This window comes from Phalaenopsis equestris, unplaced genomic scaffold, assembly GCF_001263595.1.
Source record: "Phalaenopsis equestris unplaced genomic scaffold, ASM126359v1 Scaffold001081, whole genome shotgun sequence".
NCBI classification, from domain to species: domain Eukaryota; kingdom Viridiplantae; phylum Streptophyta; class Magnoliopsida; order Asparagales; family Orchidaceae; genus Phalaenopsis; species Phalaenopsis equestris.
The window spans coordinates 126,496-151,766 of NW_018165520.1; the positions used below are offsets into that span (position 1 = coordinate 126,496).

General features: G+C 33.2%; 1 protein-coding gene across 3 annotated transcripts in view; it reads right to left on the minus strand.

The window, feature by feature from the left end:
• The window catches only part of LOC110033040 (probable lipid phosphate phosphatase beta), a 27,133-nt gene extending 1,876 nt beyond the window's left edge, over positions 1 to 25,257 (minus strand). The window contains exons 1-2 of one of the 3 annotated variants that reach the window (XM_020736892.1): positions 24,680 to 25,256; positions 24,315 to 24,594 (exon numbers count right to left, since the gene is read on the minus strand). In XM_020736892.1, the coding sequence (XP_020592551.1) occupies positions 24,575 to 24,594; positions 24,680 to 25,205 (546 nt within the window). In that variant the 5' untranslated portion in view covers positions 25,206 to 25,256 and the 3' untranslated portion in view covers positions 24,315 to 24,574. Of the gene's footprint in view, positions 1 to 24,314 lie in introns of those variants that run through there. The other 2 variants (XM_020736893.1, XM_020736891.1) reach the window with 2 other exon arrangements.
• Between the last annotated feature and the right edge of the window lie 14 nt (positions 25,258 to 25,271).

Below are 25,271 nucleotides of genomic sequence, written 5' to 3' on the forward strand. Positions count from 1 at the left end.
ATGCCATAGAGAATTGCAAGTCTCACCACCATCTTATAAAGCTTTCCTTGTAGTCTAAGTGGTACTTCTCTATCACAGAATAGGTCCGAAGCATTCCTCCACTTCAACCAACCAACTTGAATTCTACTACGCATATATAAAATTTTTTGTTAATATAGCATGGGGTGCAAGAAGTAGACCAATTACTAGTTAGGTTCCAGGCCAATTACAAAACGATTCTAGAAATGGAGACAATGAATATTTAATTTAAAGGAATCGGACTGCCTCAAGAACCAAGAAGTATATCAATTAAGTTGTGATTAGTATCATATTATTTATAAGATTTAACAATGGATTAAGCTTAAATCCAGTCAAAGTCAAAATAAATAAATAAATCCAATTTTCTCATGTTCCGTCTTTCTCTTCCAACGTTCCATCATTTTTACAATGTAAATCCATATTTAGTAAATCTGATTGTGAGGCTGATTTATTCCGTCATCGCTCGCAAGCTCTTCCGTCGATCTAATAAATATCAAATTTGATAAATCTTAATTAGCGTAAAACTAACCAAACACCGCCTTTAAGCTAAAACACTTTCATAAAGCAGCTCCTATAACTGAGCACTTTAATCAAAAGTAAACTCAAATTCCGAGTGAAGCTATCTCCTTCTGCAAATGTAAGGCTTTTTTTTCTATTGGTGTTCTCTCTTTTTTTCTTCTCTTTACCCTTTATGATCATCTTCTTTGTTATTGATGGAATGTATGATTAAAATTTTTTCAGATTTGTTATTATTTGAATTTTTTTTAGTTGAGAGATGTTTAGAAAGTGCATTTTTTAATACTTCTTGGATGATTAAGTTTTAATAGAAGGCATCAAACTTCCGATAGATTTAATTTTATCTTTTTTTTTTCATTAGACGTCATAAATAATTATTTAAGATTAATAACTTATGTCCTATGAATTTTGTTGGTCATTCGTGTTTTAATTAAAATTTTTCATTTAAAAAAAAGGAACAGCATCAAATTTTAAATTGCCCAGATACCATCTTATTTTCACATGATTTTTCATATGTAGATGAAGGATATACAATTGGTCAAGGAGATAAAAATTCCTTAACTTTTCGTGTGTCTCTTTCTTCCCCATATACACCGCAAATCTTCTTTCCTCAATTTTCTTTGTAATTTTTTGTCATTGCTATTCATGGGTTAAATGACAATGATTTACAAAACTTCCATCTGACAGTGCCATCTCAATGCCAAAGGTACCTTCAGCTTCTCAAGCATGCAATTCTCCATTATATTTATTTTTGTTTTGTAATATTTTTGTTATGAAAATATTTTAATTTTATATAAAATTTTTTGAAGTAAATAAATATCAGGGATAAAAAATAAATTTACATCTCAAATAAATATTACGCAAAAAAAATACAGAGCTGAAAAAATGATTCTACAACATATAGATAAAGAAATCATAGAAGGACGCCTTCTAGTAGTAGGGGGAAGAAATTCCTATAAAAAAAGAATTTATCAAGTCAACTGCAGCAGTTAAAGGACTTGAGATCTAATACTAACAGAGAAACAATCAACAAAACTAACTATCAAAAGATTTTGATCATACGTCAATCATAAAAGAAATTTCCATCATAATTAGATTATTGCAGATATAAAATCTCGAGTTGATGCCCTAGTTAACCAATTATTTTGCATAAATCTACCCTTTTTCAAAAGAAAACATCTTTCTGGGATGCTAGATGCTAGAAATTCAAAATTTATCTTCATTAAATTTTCTTTTAGCATACATGCCCTCATGCTGATCCTTTCCACCCATACTTAAATTAGAGACACATGTATCTGAAGATTCATGTAAAATATTCAACGCATAATATGAGGAAGTAAAATAACAGCGTGATATATGCAAATATGTTGGCACAAACACAAAATTGTTTTATAACAGAATTTCTCATTTTACACAAGTAATTTTCAACTTTACCACCTTTAAATGTAAGATAATATTATTGATATTGATACAGTATAAATTGGTAATTTGATTTCATTAGTTCTATGAAAATTTGACCATTAATGAAAAAATTGACAAGTTTTAATACTACACACTGAAAGTAAGTCATTAAGGAAAAAGACTGAAGTGCATTATGATTGATGATGCATAATAAAAAAATCTTTGATTTCATAAAAGAGATCATTCTACTTTTCATAGTGATATTTAAAATAAAAAATCTTGATTAATCAAATGGACTTTTACATGAATGAGAAATGCTGAAATAAAATTAAATAAAGCAGGTTCATTGCTGATAATTAGTGTTTGCAAATATTTTAAGGGAAAAATATTGATTAAAATTTACCCTATGTTTTCATCCAACAACTCAGATTTGGTGAACTTAAATTGTTTTATGTAATTTTTGTGTTGATGAGTGAATAAAATTGTGTAGTTTATTTTGTTTTATTTTTTCTTAATTTAGGTGTGTACTGGCCATACGTATCTTAAACCTTTTGTGGGTTATGGTCATCGAAATAGTCACAACAAAATAATTAAGGTAAAATAAACAATTTTTAAATATATAAGCATATAGTACATGGACATTTAAAATCTAATAGAAAACATATTTCTTGTGATCACTCAACTAATTAGTACGGACATATATTTAGTTAGCGAGAGTACTTAGATTTTCTTGTTACCAATGACGACTAAGAGACATTTTTTGTTCATGATTGACAACAAAGTTTGAGCAAAATCTTCAACACAATAATTCAAAGATTTAGTCTTCGCAAATCATAAATCCAAAGTTGTCTCACTCCACTTTAAATAAAAAATTATTATGTAGCTTAGGTTCTACAAAATTAGTTTAAATATCACAAAATCTAAGTTATTGGATGAATCCAAAGCAATACAATTCGTACATGCTAATAAAAGAGAAAATAAAGATCTAACACTTGAACATAAAAAAAACTACGCTAAAGAAAATAATTTAAGAAAAGAAATAACCGTTCATGGGCGCTCCAAAATCCAATTCCTCCAGCTCCTTGTTGTCCTAATGCAATCTTCTCCTCTGGAGTCACACTGTCTTCTAATTATTTTCTCCCATTAAACTCACCACTTAGACAAACCCTCCACTTACACTCTACGCTCTCCTTAACACTCCACGCTATCCATCTTTGATCACACTTCAATAACTCCATGAAAACAACCAAAATAACTCTCAAGGCCAACGCGTAGCATTGGGAAATTAGTAGTGTCACAACGCTCAACTGTAACACTGAGACGTTAGCTCAGTCTTTTTTTTTTTTGCTTAAATTAGACTTATTCTTGCATTGAGATATAATCCATCATGTGCGCGTCAGCGCCAAATCACTCTTCTTGAATCCTCAAATCTCCTCTCACTTGATGTTGTAGTGCCAAATATCAATGCCTAGGAGCTGAGCTCTTAGGTTTCTAGGCATTTTCTTCAGCTGGTCTAGCGTTGTGGCATCGTATGCTTGGCACTAAGGGGATAACTTTCTAATATTGTGATGCCTAAGTGCTATTCTCTCTCTTCCCCTGGCCATTTTCTACTGAATATAGTATTGTAACGATTCTGTAGATGCAGTGCTATAGCACCTCATTAAAATTTTTTAAATTTTGTTCGAAATCTTCTACAAATTTTTTTGCAAAAAGTAACATAATTAGTGATAATAACTTGTAAAACAAATTATTTCTTAATAAATTTATTATTATTTTTCACTAACCTCGCTCAACAAACATCACCAAGCTTAAATTATTATTTTTTATTAATTATTTCAATATAATTTTATCATATCATTGATTTATTTGATACCAATTATCTTAAAAATTAAATACAATAAAATAAAGATTTTAGATAAAAATTAGCTTCACATAAATCATTATTAATCATAAATAATAATTAACTAATAATACCTTAATTTATTACTTCATAATATTCTTTCAAAATTTAATTTTTTATGGTTTTCTAATGTGTTTAAGTGACTAATAATTTTTACTTGGTCAATTATTAGAAAATTGTCATTAATCATTTAAATAATCATTACTTAGATGTTCCCTTTTGAATATAATACAGTCAATCCAAATTCATGTTAGTATTTAGCCTCAAGATTTTTTTCCCTCCTTTTTTTCATTCTTTCACTTTATTTTATTTTTCTCTTATCTTCTATTTTACTCTCTTCTTTTCTAAGGATCACTTTTTTTAGCAAGTATCATTTAAATAATTCTGAATACTATTCTATTCCTCTAAATGTTTAAATTTATCAAAGCGTTATACCAAATTTTTATTTCATGTATTATAATTGAGTTGATAATTTTCCTTATTATATTATAAAAATTAATAACATGTTCATATTTTATGCCATATCAACTAAGTAAATTTAATTCAAGTCAACTACATGTACATATGTTTTGAAGAATATTAGGTCATTAGAATTACTAATTTCAAAAAAAAAATATTAGTTATTATAAAGATAATAAATTATGCATTACATAAAAATTTTAGGTGAGTTTAATTCCTAAATTATTATAAGATAATGATAATCAAATATTCAATCAAGTTAGAATCAATCAAATAATTAATTATAGCATATTGAACTAAAACAAGTTTTTATGATAGTATCCTGGCGCCAAAATCGCAATGCCAAGCAACTGTAACCCAGTATGAGAGATGCAAATATGTAAAAACTACAACAAATATAATGTTCTCTCAAACTAGACATAATACTTCTCAAACTATCACCATTCCCACAAAATCAACATTTTAAATATAACAATAATAAAAATAACTAAAAATAATAATAATAATAATACAAAATAGGAACACTTCATTCTCTATTTTTCTTCTTCCTCCTCTGAATCTCCTCCTTCCTCTTCTTTTGTTGTTGTTGTGATGCGGTTGGTTTCGGCATAAAGTTGAAACTAGGGTGCCTCAAAAAAAATTCTATTTAAGCCCACATTGAGCCCGTAGTTCAAAAACACCCGAGTTGTAGCCAATGATATAAGAATACTGTCTCTGTTGTTGATCCATATAATGATCGAAATTAGTGAGCCATTTCTTGTTGACACCTTAGCCCCTTATTTGCAGTCCTTTGGAAGCTAGAAAACTACTCTCAACTCATTCACACCTCGACAATAGTTTTAAGTGTTCTCGTTCTGGATCTAGAACCAGGTGTGGGTGTAGTGGGACTCTACTTAGGCTTAAAAGATGATCCCTTATAAAAAGAATTTTTCTCCAAGTCAATGCATAGTTAAGAAACAAGTGCTCCTCGGAAGGGTCTCCTAAAACTTCTACCTTAACACAAAGTTAATAAATCAAAGATGGGTACCAAAACCTATACTAGTGCTTTTTTCAAGTTGTTAAGGATAAAATTTTGAATGATTTTTACTATCTATGAAATACTAATTGAATATCAGGATTAAAATTGTCTCATCGTTAGTTACCACAATAATAATCCTACTCGGCATTAGTTTATCAAAAATAAAATAATGCAAAACTTTTGCATCAATAGTCATATCTAAAGCAACAAAACTTCACTAGTTTCTCTTCCTCCTTTTCCGTTGAACATGAAATTCAAGCCTAGCGAAGAAATTAAGAATTTCACCAAATTTAGATGTCCATTATAAGTGGTTGTGTACTCACCAAATTCTACCCCCTAAGCATATAAACATTTGTCAAAGGCCCACTTTCCTCTTGCAGAAGCGTTAAAGTTCTAGTGTTCCTTATCATGGCTGAGAGCTCTCTAGCTAGAGGTACTATGATTTTGTTTAATTTTGTGCCTAAATTTTGTAACAAGGCTACTCATTTTTGTGCTCAGCAAGCCTTGCATACGGATAACTCATGTGCCCTCCACTGTTATAGAGTAGGATAAGTCTCTTTTTGTAAATGCCTAAGGGCACAACTTAGCAAACAACATTGTTTTTGTTAGTAATGTGAAATGCAACTTTTCAAGGTTTATCATGTAATCTCTCCCACCCACTTTAGACAATACCCTCTCAACTCTCCTTTCAAGACTAATGAAACCCTTCTCCGGAATAAGATTGTTATCGCGAACAGACAGTGTAAATCTCTCCTTCACCTCACTACACAAACTTCCTAGAGTCAAAGGATCATTCAATTTTTTTTTTTTCAACATCATGATACTAATAAACGTCTACAACATCATGATACTAATAAACGACTAATAAACGTCTATATTTTTCTAAAAAGTGAGAAAGAAAGTACGTTAAACTAGATCTTAGACCTAGAGAAGGTTTCCCCGCTGAGACAACTCTATGCTCTTTTGTCACGTTATGAATATAAATATAAAGCAACCAATGTGCCTATATATGATACTCTGTAGCATCGTGAAGCCAAAAGGCAAAGCTGCAGCGCTAAGTTTTCAGGCTTATAACTGTTGCGGTGCTAAAACTAAGAGCCTAGGTGACACGAAACCATAAAGCCAAGGTGCGAATTCCTGATGGTCAAAATGGTCAAAAACAAGTCAATTCCATAAATTCATCAATAATTTCATACATTTTCATTAAACTAATCAATGAAAAGCCGATCAAACCATAATGAAACTAATGGAGCAACATGACGCTATGCTTAGGATTCTGATGAAAATAAATATTGACACAACTGTGTTAACTTTAAATCTTTTAACTAGACCGGTGCTACTACACTATAAAGAAAGTGTAGGGGGGAATTGCTTGAAGAAGTCAAAGTCAACAAAATGATAATTACAATACAAACATCACAAGTACAAACAATATGTTTTTCAAACCAACATCACGGCATTAACAAACAAAAGTTGTAGCGCTATATATCATGCGTTGCAGTGCTAAAAAACCAACACTATGGAACTACCGACCATTACATACAATACATGTGAAGGCGTACTTACCAACATCACGAAATACATAATATTTGGCATTGCAGCATCAAACCATGAGTGTATGCTTGCTTCAATATGCATCCCATAATCAATTATTTCATATTTTCACACAAGCTATAAAATACACACAACAAGATAGCAAGTCAATCTTTGGTTGCCTCCCATATAGCGCTTTATTTATAGTCCTCTGCCAGACTATGCCAAATTCTATTTAAGATGAACTAAACAGGTAGAAATTTTGAATTAATAAGTATTTCTTATCCAATTACAAATTACTTTTTATCAAGCTTATCATTATATTACCTCCTAATTTATTACCCTAAAAATCTTAACATTTCTATATGCTTGTAATCTAATCTCTTTCAAATTGTTTAATAATAGTAAAATCTTCACATTCATATCTTTTAAATTTCAATTTAATCGCTGAATTGTCTAAAATGCTTTATGCTCTAACCTGAGAGATAAATGATATGCTTTCCTAAAAAATCTACCATTAAATAGACATATCAATTAGGATTTGAAAAATTATTCTTTAAACACATAAAGCATCGTCCAATTTCAATGACTAAACTTTAATAGTATGATTGATTGTTTACTCAAATATTCTTATCTCAGTTTAACCACTTGTTTGGGGGGATAGGCAGTAACTATTTTATGCTTAATTCTAAATATAATCACTGATATCTCAAATCTTTCATTACAAAACCTTCATCACTAATTATGACCACAAGTGTTCAAAATCTTGCAAACAAAAATGTATTTAAACATTTATTCACTACCTTAATATAAAATCTTCCACAAAATATATCTTCCAAACATCAAAATCTCAAACTCTAAGATATAATTCAAGGAGCATTTCACCTTTTTTTAGCTATGTTGCATATATTTTGACATCGAACACACTTTATAATATAATCATTAATATCTCTAAAGAGAGTAGATCAATAAAATCCTCATCATAAAATCTTAGAAATTGTTGTATAACCTCATAAATGCCCTTCATATGCAGAAGTGACATTAAATAATTATGCTCTCAACTTCTTCTAAGGTGATAGATCTCCTAATGATCTAATTTTAACACTTCGTAAACAAGTATGATTCATCGTAAAAAAAAATTGTCATCATACATGAAATTTTTTTCGTTTGATTCCAATAGATAACACATTACATACCCAAAAAAAATTCAGAATATCAATATACCAAAGCACGTTTTGAAAACGCAAAGAAAACACGTACACCTCAAGGGACAATTCATTGAATTCTTTCTCCTTTTTTTTTTTTGATTTTTCATGTCTAACCAATATAAATGCTCTGCTATTAATCTTCTATACATTTTATCATAGATTTCTAAATCAAATCCTTATAATAAGAAAATTAATCTAATGAGTTTAGGTTCAGCATCCTTACTAGTTAAAAGATATTGAATAACAATATGATCTCTGTATAAATTATCATTTTATTCCTAATCAAACAATATTTGAATTTATCAAAGGCAAAGAATACAACTAAGAACTCTTTTTCAAATGTTATATAATTTATCTCATCTAATGTTTTACGAGCACAATAAATCACGTTAAAAAAAAAATTTTTCCTTGCTCCAACAAAACTCTTATATTATAATCAATAGCATTACATGAGTTCAAAAAGCATGCATGGTGTAATTCACAAGATGTCATTCTCTAAAAAGTTAACATAAGAAATTTAAATTTTTTTAAAAAGACCTTAATGAATCTTCTATAAAAGACTATATATCCTAAAAAAATCCTAATCACTTTAACTAAATTTGGTAATGAAAGATTTCCTATAACCTTAATTTTAGCATTACCAATTTTAATCCATTCTAGTAAAATTTTATGCCCTAGAACAATACCCTCACTAACCACAAATTGACATTTCTCTTAATTAAGACTAAATTCATCTTTTCATGACTTTAAAAACTAAAATATAATGCTCAAATTATTTATCAAAAAATGTATCAAATACAGAAAAGTTATCCCTAAATACTTCAATGCCGTACTCAATCAAATAAAAAATATGCATTAAACACAATTGAAAAATAGGAGTATTGTATATTATCAAAAGGCACTCTTCTAAAAAAAAGTTTCATGGGAGCTTGTGAATGTAATTTTCTCCTGATCCTCAGGATCTATAAAAATATGGTTATATCTTCAATACTCATCTAGGAAGCAATAAAATAAATATCCTGTTAATCTATTAAACATCTGATAAATAAAAGACAATGAAAAATAATCATTTATAGTAGCTTTATTTGATTTCTTATAACTTATACAAACACTCCACCCTATTACTATTTTTATAGACATAAGTTAATAATTATCATTCGATGTCATTTCCATTCCCCCTTTTAAGTGCACATTGTATAAGGCTCACCAAAGTACTATCCAAAATAGAGTAATAATCTCAGCATCTAACAATGTCAAAATCTCCATCTTTACAACTTCACCATTAGATTTAACCATCATTATGAATCGACTTTTCGTTGATAATTCTCTTCCATCAATATCTTATGCATCCATGGGGAATGGATTATTCATTTAATGCCTACAATTATCTAACAAAAATACCTTCCTATAAAATTTTAAAACTCTTATCAACATTTTTTCTTGAACCTCATCAAAATCTAAAGAAAGTATAATTAGCAAAGATAATTATTCATCTAAAAAGTCATATCTAAAATGCTAGGAAAATATTTTGAACTCTAAGGTAGGTGCTTCTCCAATAGATAATTTTAATTCCTATATTAAGATAAAATATCTAATGTATTAAACTTTTTTTAAGAACTCTAGGTGCAACATCTAAAAATATAACATAATCATTCCTAATTTCATATTTAACCTCAACTATTAAAACTTGTTCTATTACGTTAAAGTTAAATTTTATATAATTGGCTATCCACACACCCATCTACCAAGTCAACCCTAAAACATTCACCGCTAGAATCATCAAAAAAATATATTGATTTAAAAATATAAAAAAATAATTTCTTGATTTTGAACTCTTAATGTCAATTAACAATTTTGCACATCCATCATAGCTATTGCAAAACAACCTGTCTAAGATGATTGATATTTGTTTATGCTCCATATCTAATACTATTAAGTCAGCAAAAAAGATAAATTTGTCAACCTTAAACAAAATATCCTCTAAAATCTCCTAGGATATGTCAATAGATTGTCTGGTATATGAATGGTAATAATAATAGATTGAACTTCTCCTAACCTCAATCTCCTAAAAATAGATAAAATCATTAAATTGCTATTAGCCCTTAAGTCATATAGTGAAGTATTGAAGATTCTATCTCATGTAGTACATGACATGATAAAATGGTTGGCTATAATGGTATACGCAAGTATATGTGCAATTACAAGTAATACAAAATGAGTACAATATTGGTCATCCTAAGTCACATAGTTGATTATTAGTACAAATTAACCCTAATTTTTCTCCAATCAATTTGATTCACAATTTTATATTTATCTAAATCTATACACGCAACGAGATTATCAAATGGAGAGATGCACTCTATATTGTGATTTTCTTCCATAATTTTATAAATTAATATGAGTTACTACTAAGATCCATTGTTAATCAAGAACAAATTTTGCTTCTAAGTCTCCTTCCAGATCTTAGAAAATCTAATCCTTCAATCTAATTCACTATATGCTTGCTGGAAATAACTTGAATGATTGATTACATTTGCATATTTTTAATGGATTGCCATTCAAATAGATCTATGCCTACTACACTTAAATATTAGCAAAATTCTCCTATTGTTCTTCTATGTCTCCGTCGAAATCTATAGATCACATTAGTTTGAAATAAATTGTATAGACATTATAGTCACTCAATGAAAAAGGAGAGGAATAAATAATGCTTATCGACTAATCCTATCGTTTCATGTTATGTAAAAAGTTAAGAAAATCCACAAATCCAAAGTGCCAGAACTTAACTACTAAACATATTCATCAAAATAGTAAAACAACTTTGTATTTATCAAAAAAAGATAAAATACACAAGGGTTAGAAAAAATAAATTAAGATTCCACTCGATAAACAAGTTCTTCCTTCACTCTCAAGCCCTTCTCCCTAGATTTCTCATTGTTCTTCACTCTACACGAACAATCACACTTGACACACTCACATGCTTGACTCCTACTCCCTATGTCCACTCCCCTTAACATCAATACACTCCTTGCACTATACTATATGAACCCACATCCTTAACTACTCTAAAAACTATCTACCAACTATCAGTCTTGCCCTAAAGCTAATTTGAAACTATTTTGTAGTGCTGCAAAGTAGCCTTATGGCACTGACCAAATAGCATTGTGACGCTACAAACATAGTGTTGCAGTGCTATGCTATTTGTTTTTAGGCCTCTTTCTGCTTGGTTTGGCACTATAGCACTCCTTCTCAAGCTCTACAACTCTTTAACTCATGACAACGAGGTGTGAAGCTCTTAGGTTTCTCCTCTAAGTCTGCCATCCTTAGTGTTCAGTGTTGTTAGTCTAACGTTGTCACGCTAAGCTTAAGGGTTTTTTGCTCTACGTAGCACCATCCATCGATGCTGCGTTGGGTGGCCAACGTTCCAGTGCAATACTTGACAATTCTTCACTTTTTCAAGTCTTACACCTAATTGATATATTGTTCAAACAAACTTAAATACTATGATAAACTCGTAAAATCATATAATTTTAGATATATTTTAGTTTGAAATTTAATTCACTCGACTCATTCAACATAAAACTCTCTCAATCTTTAAGTTTTAGTGAATATTTCTTTTGGATAATAGCACTACACTTCTCTATTGATGCCAAAATTTCTAAATCGATACTCCTTTTAGTTAATATATCTTTTCCAAATTTTACATAAATGGATACTTATTCAAGAATTTATGCAAACAAGAGCTTCTTAAGTACTTTTAAAAATCTGGAAAATTGCTTGTCTAGATTATATTTTTGAAGTATTTGGGGTAAATAGGGTGGCGGTCACTTAAATTTTTCAAACTTTTTTTTTTGACATTTCAGATATTTAATCATTTTGTATTTCAATTCAAGTTCATTTTCATTTAACCTTCAATCTCTTCTTAGAAACTCAACTGGATGGTCTTGCAAAGTTCATTTTGCTTATCTTTTGCGTTCACTTCGATATTATTTCATAACATCCTTTGTGATTTATTACTCAAGGAACTAGTCAATTATCCTAATTATATCTTCCTAATAGTTACAACTTAACTATGTAATTAAGTACTCATTTGTAACATCAAACCTTTCAATAATTTTTTTAAGTTAGTTATTTAAAGTGAAACCAAGTTTGGCGAGCACAATTCTAAGTGGTTGTTCCATGACGACTTAAATTGAATGCGCTAGATGTAGTGCCAAAGTTGTCTAGCTATGATTTTCAATGCACGTGTTAAGTTCTCTATTATAGAGTATCTTAAGTAAGCCCCTCAAATGGTATTGCCCATATAATAGATCGAATATTACTTTATTGGCTTAGCTTGAACAAAGACAAAACTAGAGTATCCACCCGCCACTCCAATGTGTAGTGTAGATTCTCCCAAAGTTTTGGAGTTTACAATAATGGAAGTGAGCATAAAAGTGACTTCAACTTTGAATGACCACTATGTATTCCATGTTAAATAATAATAATAATAATAAATAAATAGCTATCCTTACAACTTTGAAGGGCACTCAGTTGTTGTACATCTTAGGAACATACATGCGTAAAAGGAAAAAAAAGAGACAAACTCACCAATAGCGCCCAAAATGACTTGCCAACTAAGCTCGAGACAGGCAATCCAATTGAGTTCCAAAAAACCATGCTAGCTATGTTTGAAGTACAAACCCCCAAGGGACAAGAAGAACTTTTCTACCAACCAAAGAAGTACATCCACAAGCCAAGATCTCGTTCAAGGCTATTTCAAGACTTGTCCAACCAGTCCAGCCAAAGGCAACTGCTCATACTTGAGGAAGTTATTCCGCCCATGCTACTAAGAAAGAGGTCCATGTACCCTTTTATATCCAGTAATTGACTACTAGTTTGAGTTTGAACCTTGACTCATGGCACTTACCCTCTTTTTATATTAATTATCATATATATATTTATTGTATGTACAATTAATCATGTATTTTTTTTCAAATGGTGCTTGAAACCCTGTATTCCGATCTATAATAAAAGATTGCAGGGAGAGGCTAAGTATGACAGCATGTGCTCTACTCTTCCATGTTTTTCCGTTATTTTCAACTTCACTTTTCCCAATATTAGATCCAAAATTTTTTAAGCGCAGTGAGCATGGAACTTGCCAAACACTAGAAGAAACTGGCAGAGATTAAATTGGGAAAAATTCTATAAGAGGAGTTCTGATGAATATGGAGAACCTAAACTTTGTAACAAGCAGATAAAAGTGAAATTGGGGGAAAGGATCAATAGGATGACCAAAGAAGACATGATTCAGGACCCAAGCACAATAGTGCAACTACCAGAAGAATCTACAACCCGACAACTGGAAGAAGAGCTTCAAGGGTGAGTGTGTTACCATCTTAAAATGACTTATTACCCATATATGGAGAATAAGAAGTCAACACCCTAGCCTCACAGTCTGGAGGGGCGAGCAGAGAGAAAAAGATCACAACTGGAAAATATAAAACAAAGCCAAGCTATTGACCCAATTGACCACATTGCATGTTTGAATGAAATTTCTCTATTGGACATTAGCGACACATTGAAGTGCAGGATGTTCTTTACAACACTCAAGGAGTTTGCCATTAGATGGCTTTCTCACCTGTCAGTCCAGATCATGATGACAGTTCCCCAAAAAATAAATATATGTTTTGCTTGATCAACTGAAAAAATGTTAGGCATTAAAATTGATATGGTTAGCCAAATCTTATATAAAGATAAGTAAATAAAGCCCATTAAACAAAAAAAAAAGGCCAGAAGTTATGACTTCGGTCAACCAAACAAAAGTAGAGAAGCTGCCATGTTGATTTATCAGAAAGGTTCATAACTTGAAAGGGATTTCAAAATTCATAATGATGATAAGTGACAAGTATGTGTTGACTTCACCAACCAGAACTCAGCTTGCAAAAATGACAGTTGTTTATCGTTGTGCATAGACACTCCGTTCAATTTGATGATCAGTTACATAATGATTTTTCTTAAAACTTTCTTCAACTATCATTAAATAAAGATGTACCTAACCGAACCCAAGAATACCACTTTCAAATCTAAAGAGGTTATACTACTACACGTAATGTTGTTCAGACTAAAGAAAACAGGGATAACCTATCAACAGATGATGGATCTCATCTTCAAGGGTCAGATGAAAAGTGATGTTGAAGTTTATATAAACAATTTAATGGTGAAAAGTATAAGATCGACACAGCATATTTTTGACCTAAAAGAGACTTTCATAACTTTGAAAAACCTCAACATGAAATTGACCCATTGAATGTACCTTTGGGGCCAAATCAAGCAATACATAGGGTTCGTTCCCACCCCAAAAGAATTAAATTGGGCTCGGACAAAGTTAAAGCGATAGTGAAAATGTCATTCCACAGGAATGTCAAAGAATTACTAAAGTGTGCTAGTCAAATACCCACACAAAACCTATTTATCTCAAAGTCAAGCGAGTAATGCTATAACTTCAAAATGCTGAGGAGTACAATGAGGTTCGAATGGACAAAAGACTATAATATAACCCTCGAGGAGCTAAAGTTGTTACTTTTTCCACTGCAGCTACTTCAAAGCCCACTGTCAAGTGAATACTTGCTGTTATACTTAAGAATTGGTAATGAGACTATCAGTTCTATTCTCATTTGTCAAGACGGGAGGACGCATTGGCCAACATACTATGTAAACAAGACAATTTCTAGAGTTGGATTGCACAACCTCTTCATGGAGAAACTCACATCTTCCTTATTACCTCAACAAGGCTACTATGACTATATTTCTAAGCACATTTTATTCAAATTATTTTCAAACCATCCACTAAAGACAATATTGGTGAGGATAGATCATTCCAAGCAATTTCTTAAATAATTAATAGAATTGGGAAAATTCCAAATCTCCTACATCCCTAAGATGATAATCAAAGTGCAAAATCTAACGAGTTTTCCAGCTAACCTCACACCTATCAGCACAGAAGAAGCCACCCTCAAGCAAGCTACTATGGACACCCTACATGAACGGAGCCTCCAACAAAAAAGGAGTAGGAATTGGGTTTGTTCTCAGGAGTCTAGTAGGAGTCATCTTGCCCAATGCAGTCTAGATTAACAAACCTATTATCAACAATCAAACTGAATACAGGTGCTAGAGGCAGACCTGAGATTTGCAGCTGGCTTAAGGAAAAGCCCTTGTGCGTCTACTCAAGGTCGCAACTAATGTTCAAACGAATAAATGGGCTCTAACGAAGCCAAGGTAAAGAGAAAAATTCTCAAAATAAAGACAAAAAACCAGCATGTTTGAGTACTTCAAGAAAATAAGAAGAGAGCATAATCAATTAGTCAGCATGCCCTCCAAGGTCGGTAATTCAAATGGAGAACCTATAATAGAATAACTTGACATTCGATCAAATAGGTAGAAGCTATAAAAAGTGAATCGTCGAATAGTCCAATTTGGGTAGATTCATTTATAGAATACTTAAAGATAAATGTAAAACCGCTAGACATCAAGGACCTCAGGCATTTTTCAGATAAAGTCGGTCTTATATATGATGATAATAAATGGTGAGTTGTATGGGAGGCTATTTCATACTTAACATTTTTATAAGAGAACGTAATTGGACGAGTACTAAAGAATGTCGAAGTCACTAGGTGGCTAGACATTAGCAATCAAATACTAAGACAATGATATTTTTTACCAATTGTTCGTAGAGATGTAGAAATTTTCCCTAAGAGGTTCTTATAGAATTAAAAGCTTGCCCATAAGCAGTTCAACTGTCGCATAAACTACAAACAATTTCAAGCACATAGTAATTCGCCATTTGAGGTATAAACTTACTCAGCTTATTACTGCAAGCAAAGAGGCAAGGAAAATTCATCAGTCATGATCAACTACTTCACAAAGGACATAGAGGCTATGCCACTTGCCAAGACAACTGTGGAAAGGTATTTTAATTGAAATCATCTCAATTCGAGATACCCTACCCAGTTTTTACTTATAGAGACCCACAATTTTTTGATAAGATGTTAGACAGATATTCACTTCAAATTCATCTTAATATATCATCCAATGATAAACGACCAAATCAAAGTGTCTAACAAGTATATCATGAACCTTCTTAGAAAAAAGTTCAAGGTGCCCAAAAAAATAAATTAACATCTTACCTTCATTCCTATGGGCTCATAAGACAATTTCATCCAACACAATTGAGCAAACTCCATTCATTTTATCACATAACATAAACTTATTACTACCGATGAAGCATAACTTGCATAGCCAGAGAGTAATGATTATCTACAATTATGAAAAGGGTGAAATAAATGAATGGAGAGGCAAAAGAAGAAAGATAGAAGATAGTGCTCAACTTAGTTGACCATGAAAAAAAAGTTCAAAAGAGAAAAACCTCAATATTTCAACTTCAATATCAAGCAAAAGTGGTTCCAAACTGACGACATGGTGAAGAAAATTACTGCAGCCAGTTGTTAGGCACTATTCGATAAACTAGGATTAACACGGAATGTTTACTGCATTGTAAACGAATAAGTTAGCCCGGGAGCATACTAACTCCAAACTCATACAAAAAAGAATCCCCCATAACATGATATGAGACAATCTTAATACATTTTTATCCATAAAAAAATTTATTTTTTCTCTTTTACTTCTCACTTTCATTTCTTGTATTCAATGATAAAAAAACAAAAAAAGAATGATGACAAGCTTTAGCAATAAAGTGAGCTCAACTCGCGCACAATCATGAGTTCTTTAAATTAACTCAAGAAACTCACCCTCAATAAAACACAAGGAACATGCCCAATGTAAACTCACGAAACTCTCCACTTGAGTACAAGTTCAATTAATAGATATAAATAAGAGGATTTTTTGATAAAAAATAGAGATAATAGATAAAAAATGCTATGAAGATAGGTTGGCACCAGAAAAAAAATCTTTAATTATGATTCAACTACTCCCTGAAAAAAAGCTATTGCCCCAGGGCGAAGTAAAATGTGAGCTTATTGTGATCACCAAAGCTCAAGGCTTTGAGTTACAGTGCAGAAAAAAGATCATCCAATGAACCCAAGATTGCGAAAAGCCTCATGTTTTTCAGGCAACTTAACTTAGAACAAGTTGTCATAATAATAAATAACACTCGAGGAACACGTCACGTGATGAGTTCAAATTGAAGCAGATACACGAATTTTCATCTAAGGCCGCAATTGATCTTGCAATAAAAAAACACTTTCCATAATTATGACTTGATCAACTAAGAGACAGAAGATAATGAGATAATGACTTAAATAAAGTTAAGAAGTTAACGATTATTCCTTAAGGTGAGCTACAACTCCCAAGCAATGTAAAGTTTAGGATTAGTAGAGTCATTCTACTCCTTTTCTAATAGTAACTACATAAGGAAATGGAGGGTGTCAAATGTATTTAAGAAAAAATATAATAAAAAATTGCCTCAAAAATCTATTAAATATTACAATACTACTAACAAGTCTTTTTGATAGCACAAACATTATCACGAGAATATTCCCAACACACGGTCTCAAACTCCAAGCATTAAAACCATAAAGCACAATATATCTTACTCATATGAGTCCCTACACTTGATTTTAACTTCCCATTTTATAATAAGATCTGCAGTGAGTATCAAATAAGTCTGATCTCAAACTACTTAAAGTGGTTAACCTCGCACGATGAAGCTCATTAAAGGGGATAACTCTCTTGAGAAGATCAACAAATAAAAAATTTTGGGTGAACGATAGCATCATAAAAGTAAGCTCGATCGGCCAAAATTGTCGCTTCACTCACAAAAAGATTCAATATGGCTAATAGAGTGGCCTATTTAGCGAGCTTAACCAGCCAAAAAAGTTGGCTCGCCAAAAGTGAGCTAAAACGATTGAAAAACTGGCATATTGAGATTTCAAATAACTCACCCACAACAGTGAAGGCAAATAATTTGGCCTAAGATCATATTCACAAGTTGATAGTCCTTTTCATAGCCTATTGAAAATTTCTTACACCAACTATACGCCTACTTGGCTTTAAAGGCTGACTGAAAAGCCTAAGTTGTTTCATCCTCAAGCAACTAAGGTCCTATTAGTAATCTCTACTCTCAACTGAATTTGACTCAATAGCATCAAAAGGAAATGGTATAAATAGCAAAAATGAAGCCAACTGAGAGAAAATCATATTTACATTAATCAATTTTCATATAAGAAACTAAATACAAAGAAAAAAAAGGTACAAAATTATGAGGTGCTCATCTTTTCTTAATCCTCTACATCCATAGTCACGACATAGAACTCATCCAAATCCCACAGAGTTTATGGGATTATCTTCTTGTTCACCAACAAGTAGAGATGGAAGTAAATACCAGCCACTTAGCTTAGAGATACTTAAAACCGATTGAACTCATGAATTCATCGAAAAATTTTCCAACATGATCTGATCTTTCTGAGCAACATTTAGCTCCTCAACCACTATTTTCAATTATGCCTTTAGAACTTTTTACCAAACAAATTAAGGCTAAATAGTCGCCATGGCAATGGCCACATCCTTCTCAAATAGAAGCTCAATAAGATTGGCTTTATTCTTGAAAAAATTTTCTTTTTTGCTTTCTCTCTTGCACCCCATAGATGAACTTTTAGATTTTCCAAAGCCTGAACTTTTTTAATCTCTTCTTAACTCATCTCCTCAATTGACTTGAACTACTTAGGGTCTCAGCTCTCCAATTAGTTTATATAATTCCAAGGATAGCCATAGCCCTCATAGGCTCCACATGGAAGTCCTGCTTGCAAGGAGAGTGATTCCTTGTGAAGCCCCTCAAAGAATAAGGCTGGTCCCAAGTCGTGCTCAACAAGGTGATCATCGTGGTACAAGGATCAATGTTGTAATCAATCCTTACAAGCTCATCCCACTTTTTCAGGATAATCCACTATACCCTTTCCTTTATCGCGAGGATCTCTCTACTTTCTCATCATACACTTTTCCGTAACCCTTGCAACCACACCCTCCTCACTGATCATAATCCCAATTAACCGCCTAGGTCTCAATCTAGCGGCAGTGCCCGCAAACATCAAATTAGCTATAAGAGCTGCCTTCTCGAAATTCTCAATGGTTGAGGATGGCACTTTACTCTTAGATGAGTTTGTCTCCTTATCAAAAAGAGATAAGCTGGCCTTTGAGGATGTACTCGTCACACCTCAAAGCTTTCCCTCCTTGCATCTGCTTCTTTCTCAACCCTTTCTCTAGGAATATCAAGTGTTTGATGAAAGCACTATGTCAGCTAAAAGGAAAACCTAAACACAATAATTTGCAAAAATAAAATATGAAAGAACTCATCCTAAAGCTATGAGTAAGATATTGACAAACAAGATAGAAAGTGTTTCACATTGCTTCGCACCAATTATTTCTTGTAACTAGCTTGAGAGACTTCTGCTCTGCCATTATAACTATTCAGCCTTGCCCATGTCAAGTAGATGGGGACCCAATCTCTCTCATCTTTGTATGAATCAGCCAAGCAAATAAGAATTTGGCAAAACAATGGCATTTTTTAGTTCTTTATTTTGTTGGCCAAGTCGATCATTTTAATGTAGGTTGATATGAATGATAAAACCCACAAAAACAAAACCTTTTTACCATGATCAAGAAGTAGAAAAGTCGAGACTCTACAGCAAGTGCAACTCGCAGATGTGAAGAATGAAAGTGATTATACACACCATTGGCTTTGGCATAACTTGAGCGAGGACGATCCCATAATTTGATGATCTCGGACAGTTTGATGCACTGAAGGAAGCATAGTTTGAGAAAAAAATTACTCTTCATAAACATAGATCCCATAATTTAAGAAAGTGATGAGGAACTTGTTTTCCTTCAAAAACTAGACAAGATTGGCGTTATAGTGCATGCAGGTCATCTTGAACCAACTCACCCTATGATGGGAGACCTTAGATGGCTCCTTAAGTTGTATTTGCTAAAAAGCCTACCATTTATCTTGAAAGCCTTCAACAATTTAACATGAGATGATGGACAAATATGTGAGAGAAAGGCGAGAAGCTTAAAGAGGAAAGCTCTATGAATCCTACAGAGAGACGAATGACAATGACCATGGTAGATGGCTTTGATATTTATAACACAACCTCAAACCATCGTTGATATATCTACTAAAGGGTAATTAACGAATTTTGTTTGCAAACAACACCATTAAATGCCAAAGAAAAATAATCATTACAACACACTATTCAAACGATTAAAACTCCTCGATACCTTATGAAACCGAGGAAGATGAATAAGGGGATAGACCCACCAGCTTAGTTCCAGGAGGATTCAACAATTAAAAGAAAGAAAAATTCATCGACTAGATTCAAAGTACAAAACCACCAAGGAAGGCAAGCTTGCCTACCAACAAAGAGGGTATTATCCACAAAGCTCAAGGACTCAATCAACACTAATGCCAAACTTGTAGAATTATCCAACTAAAGGCTATCCAACTCACACTCGAAGAAGCCACCAAACAAGAACGAGCTACTCTTCCATATCCAACAACATACAAGTACTTCAAATTAGAGTTGTACTCAGGGCACTTCCCTCTATTTTTAATATTATCAAGTATTTATTATATGAACAACTCATTATCATATTCCTATCTATAAATATAAAATTATAGTGAGAGATAGAGATTCACAACTTTTTCTTTGTACCATAACACTTAGTTGATTATAGTGGACATTCCTCTGTCTCTATTTTTTCATCTGCCTTCATATTCTTTTTCTCAATGTCTTAGCAAGGCTTTGACATTATCCAAAAACAAAACGAACTCCAACACCTATTCTCCAACTTTGAGATGAAGTGACTAAATAATGCTACTCACCCTATTAGTTATTGCATATCCTTGGCCATTTTTGGGGAAGGAGTATACAAGATTGCCTCCATTTTATCCAAGTTCATTTACATGCTTTCTAGGATGAGAAGGAGCCCCAAAATCTTCTTTGATCTAGCTGCAAACATAGTATTTATGAGATTAAGATGCCAGTAATATTTCTTCAATGCAGTGAATATTTCCTTGAAGTTCAAAATATCTACTCAAAAGGCTTCTTTTTCACCAGGAACTCATCCCCATACACTTTCACATTCATCCCCTTTTGGACTTGGAACACATGATCCATTATATGTTGCTACATAACACTAGCATTCTTCACGCATCAATTTTAAGGAGTGGGTAGCCATCCTTTAGAAAAGCCAAGTTCATGTTGTGATTTCTACCCACAAACTCTATTGTTTTTATGCACATCCTCCAGTTGTCACTCAGCTAATTGAGATCTTATCAAGATATTGTATTTCTTTTATCAATTTGGACTCAATGTGCGTATGGATCTCCAACCTAATGGGTCTAGCTAGGCTTTTAGTTGTCTTCATTATATTCTATTTGATGGATCAAGCCTTCTTCCTTACATTTAGACTATAGTGAGCAACATCAACATTCATTCAAGGCATTTCAACAACCATCCAACAAATACTTCAATGTCATCTCAAATAAATTAAACGAATCAGTTGTTGTGTTCAGAGCTAAAAGAGATAATAACTCAGAAAGTGCACCCCCAAACTCCCTTGTTGGGTTGAATTCTCCTATGGTTTCAAAGGTTAGTAATCCCCCAATCCCGTCGCTTCTAGCTAAAACACTTCTTCTTGTAAATTATCAATGGCTTTAAGATACCAAACCCTTAATGCATCAAGTTTACACCCACTATTATTTATAGTAATACATTGAAAACTTAACTGCAACATAGTGAATAGAGATCAACAAGTTGAAATGCTCAGATGCAGCCACCCAAAAATGACATTTAAGTAAGGTCTGGTGATGGTGCATCTACTAAGATGAAGTCTGTCATAGCAGTGGATTGAAATTCTCCACATGTACTGGGCAGAGTAATCATACTTCATTTTTCCTTTTTCCTTTTTCCTGCAAAAAATTTGAAGTGTGGGCCTACAGTCGAAGTCAAATTAGCAGCTGCCAAATTCAATTACTTTAACACTGCCTTGAAAGTGAACCAAATTTCTAATATCAATCAACATGCTTTATATCTGACGAATATTCATTTGTTGGTCCATCTACTTCAACAAAAGTAATGAGCGTGACTTTAATAAAATGTGCACTATAGTTAGTCATTGAGTTTCCTTCACCCAATCAAAGTTATTCGTGGTTGACATATTGAGATGCTTCTACTCTTGCGCCTCCAGGAAATGTCGGTACCAGCCTGGGAATTTAAATTGCCTAGGCTAAAATAGACTCATTCCTTCATCCATGTATAGGCGTCTTGCCTGTTCTTTTTTTGGAGTCCACCATAACAAATGTTCTTAACTTTGCCACCATCAATTCTTTCACCAAATTTCTCAAATGTTGGTAATACTTTGTATAATGCCCATTCTTTGCAATGCAATATACTTGGTGGTGTCTCATTGGTTTGCTCTTGTTATTATGGGTGCTGCCAAGCACTTGAAAAAATTGTTATTTTGTTTGGCTACCACAACTCAACCATTAACATACACAAGTGGGTAATCATTGATTAAAAATAAATAATTGTTTTATCGACATTGTATTATCGAGCGGAGGTTGTACTCCATTTTGAATGGTAGATGGGTCATTGATCCTTACTGGCCTTCCTAGTTGATGATCCCACAACTAGATGTAAGGGTGGCTCTGAAAGTGTGTTGGTTGCATTCATTAGCTTCTGGAGTGCCCTTTATCATCATCTGGAAGTTGTTGGATGCCCTGCTCTACTTGAGGGACGCTTAAGCAACACGAGCTAGAGGATTTGACTACACTATTACACTCTTCAACAGTGATATCACTATCAACAACTCCTAGTAACTCAACCAATATCTTCAGCAACTGGAAGCTAGGAGCATACCAAAGTAATTTTTTTCTTTTACAAAGCCTTAAAGAGCAGTATACGCTACTGCAAGTTCTGGATCCTTGACTTCTGGCATCACTCGTTGAAAACTCGCAATGAAATTCCTTAGGAACTCATTTCTTTGATTTCTCATCTTCAAAATAGCATGTTCGTTCTTCAAGGCACATTGAGTAAAGTCGTACTAGATAATCAACATCCTCTCAAGAAAAAAAGTGATGACTCATAGTGAGATTGAGAACCACCAAAAGAGTGGCTCTTTAAAGTTGGCTAAAAATATGTGGCATTTCAAAGTGTCAGTAAGCCACATTATCAGCCAGGTCGGTTCTTCCTTTGTATAACTTTAGGTATTATATTTTGAACTTTATCAAAAGCTTGGCTTCAACAATCTTCCTACATAATGCATTATCAACCATGTCAATTCTACAACATGATCAATTCATCTTCCAACAGATCCAAGGTAGTAAGTCTTGCCCACGGTATAAATAGACGTTAATGCTTTAGCGTTTGAGGACTAACTTCATAAAATTGAATCCAAAGACCCATTTTGTGTCTTTACCCCCGGGACAACTCTAAGAGCCCACTCCAAAAATTCCTAAATCATTTTAATGATTTACTCTTCTATATTTGTAATTTGTTTAATGAACATGGATTTTTAGACATTTAAATTCAAGAATTTTGCTCCGTCTTATTGCTCTATTTGTTGATCAATTCATGCTCACTATACCAGGAAGAATGTTGAATCCAAGTATATCTATAATAATACCCAAACCATATTTTTAAGAACAACAATAGATAAGCCAAACTCTAAGCAAGAAAAAATGAGGGAAAAGAAAAAAAAAAGATAAACTCAAATGATTTTAGTTTCACGTCGAAAACTTATAATATTGTCTATCTTCTCATAAAAATAACCTATTAACCCTAAATTAATTGAGTTTTGAAGCTTTATAGTAAAAGACATATTTTAATCTGGTAAAAACAAATAAAGAAATATATGATATAATTATAATAGATATGTGAACATATTGATCAGAATCCAGTAAATGCATATGCATTGCTCTCTTAGCAAGTACTTCAACGGTTTTGCCAACTAAATAGATGGAGTTGCCAGGTTTGAATTTACAGGTTTATTCTGAGTCCCAAACAAGTTTCTTTGAAGTTAAACGGGTATCCTTTGACCTTGGGAGAGTCCTCTGTACACTAAACTAGTGTCCACCAAGCTTGGGCAAGTGATGTTAAAGTTAAGGCAACTGACTTTGAGAGACATGTATCATGATTTCTAGCAATTTTGCCTGGTCATCTAAGTTTTACTCTGAATTACATATTGGGTATAAAACATATGCCTTGCATTCAAAGATGTCCAAATAATGATTTTCTAAAAAAACATTGAATTCCTTCACCAACAAAATTGTTCAGGAAAACATGACAAGTATAATGAATCTGCACAATAAAAGGGCAGCCTCCAATAAGCACTTTCGTGAATTCAGCTTGCTATATAAGAACTAAAAACAACATGCACATATGAAACATAAACCTTGCCCATTCCACTAAAATTTCATTATATGAAAGACGAGCAGAGCTTCAAACACGCCCAGGCATGCCCCGGCAATCACATCAAGCACAAAATGCCTGCCAAGCAACACACGGGAAGCAGAGGTGGTAGCCGACCAAACCCAAACGCAAACAAACATAAGAAAAAGGTCCCCCGGCTCACCTCCAAAGTAGCCATGGACCCATCGGTGGGAGTCAAGGGCAACTCGAAAGGGGTCGGCACAGTTACTGAGGAAGGAAGCGATGAAGAAAACCCTGGATGAGTGGCCACTCGGGAAAGACCAGTGGTCAACGGCGAAAGTGAGACGCATGCCTTTGTTGTAGACGGGACGAGGACGGCGAACAAGGTGCTTAATGAGTCCGACCAGGAGAACGTCGAGCAAAGAGCCGAGGATGAGGCCGAGAAGAATCGAAGAACGTGAAGAGAAGCAGTAGAGGGAGATCGGGATCGGGAACCAGAAACGGCCATCGCCGGAGATTTCTAGTACTTTGAGGAGCCATCGGGGTGTGGGAAGGCAGGCTTCGTGGATCCAGAGGGAGAGAGCTATGTCGAGATCGACTAGGGGGCGAAGAAGAAAGTTAGCTGATGTTGTTTTTGCCGACGTCGCAGCCGCGTCGAAGGAGGTCGCCGGCGATTCGGTGGGCATTGTTCGGCCTTGGCTAGCGCTGTGAGGACCGTTAAATGTCATTTGGAGATTGCAGGGATTGGTGCTGTAAGTGGCGTGAGCTCTGGAATTGAGTTCTATGAGTTAATT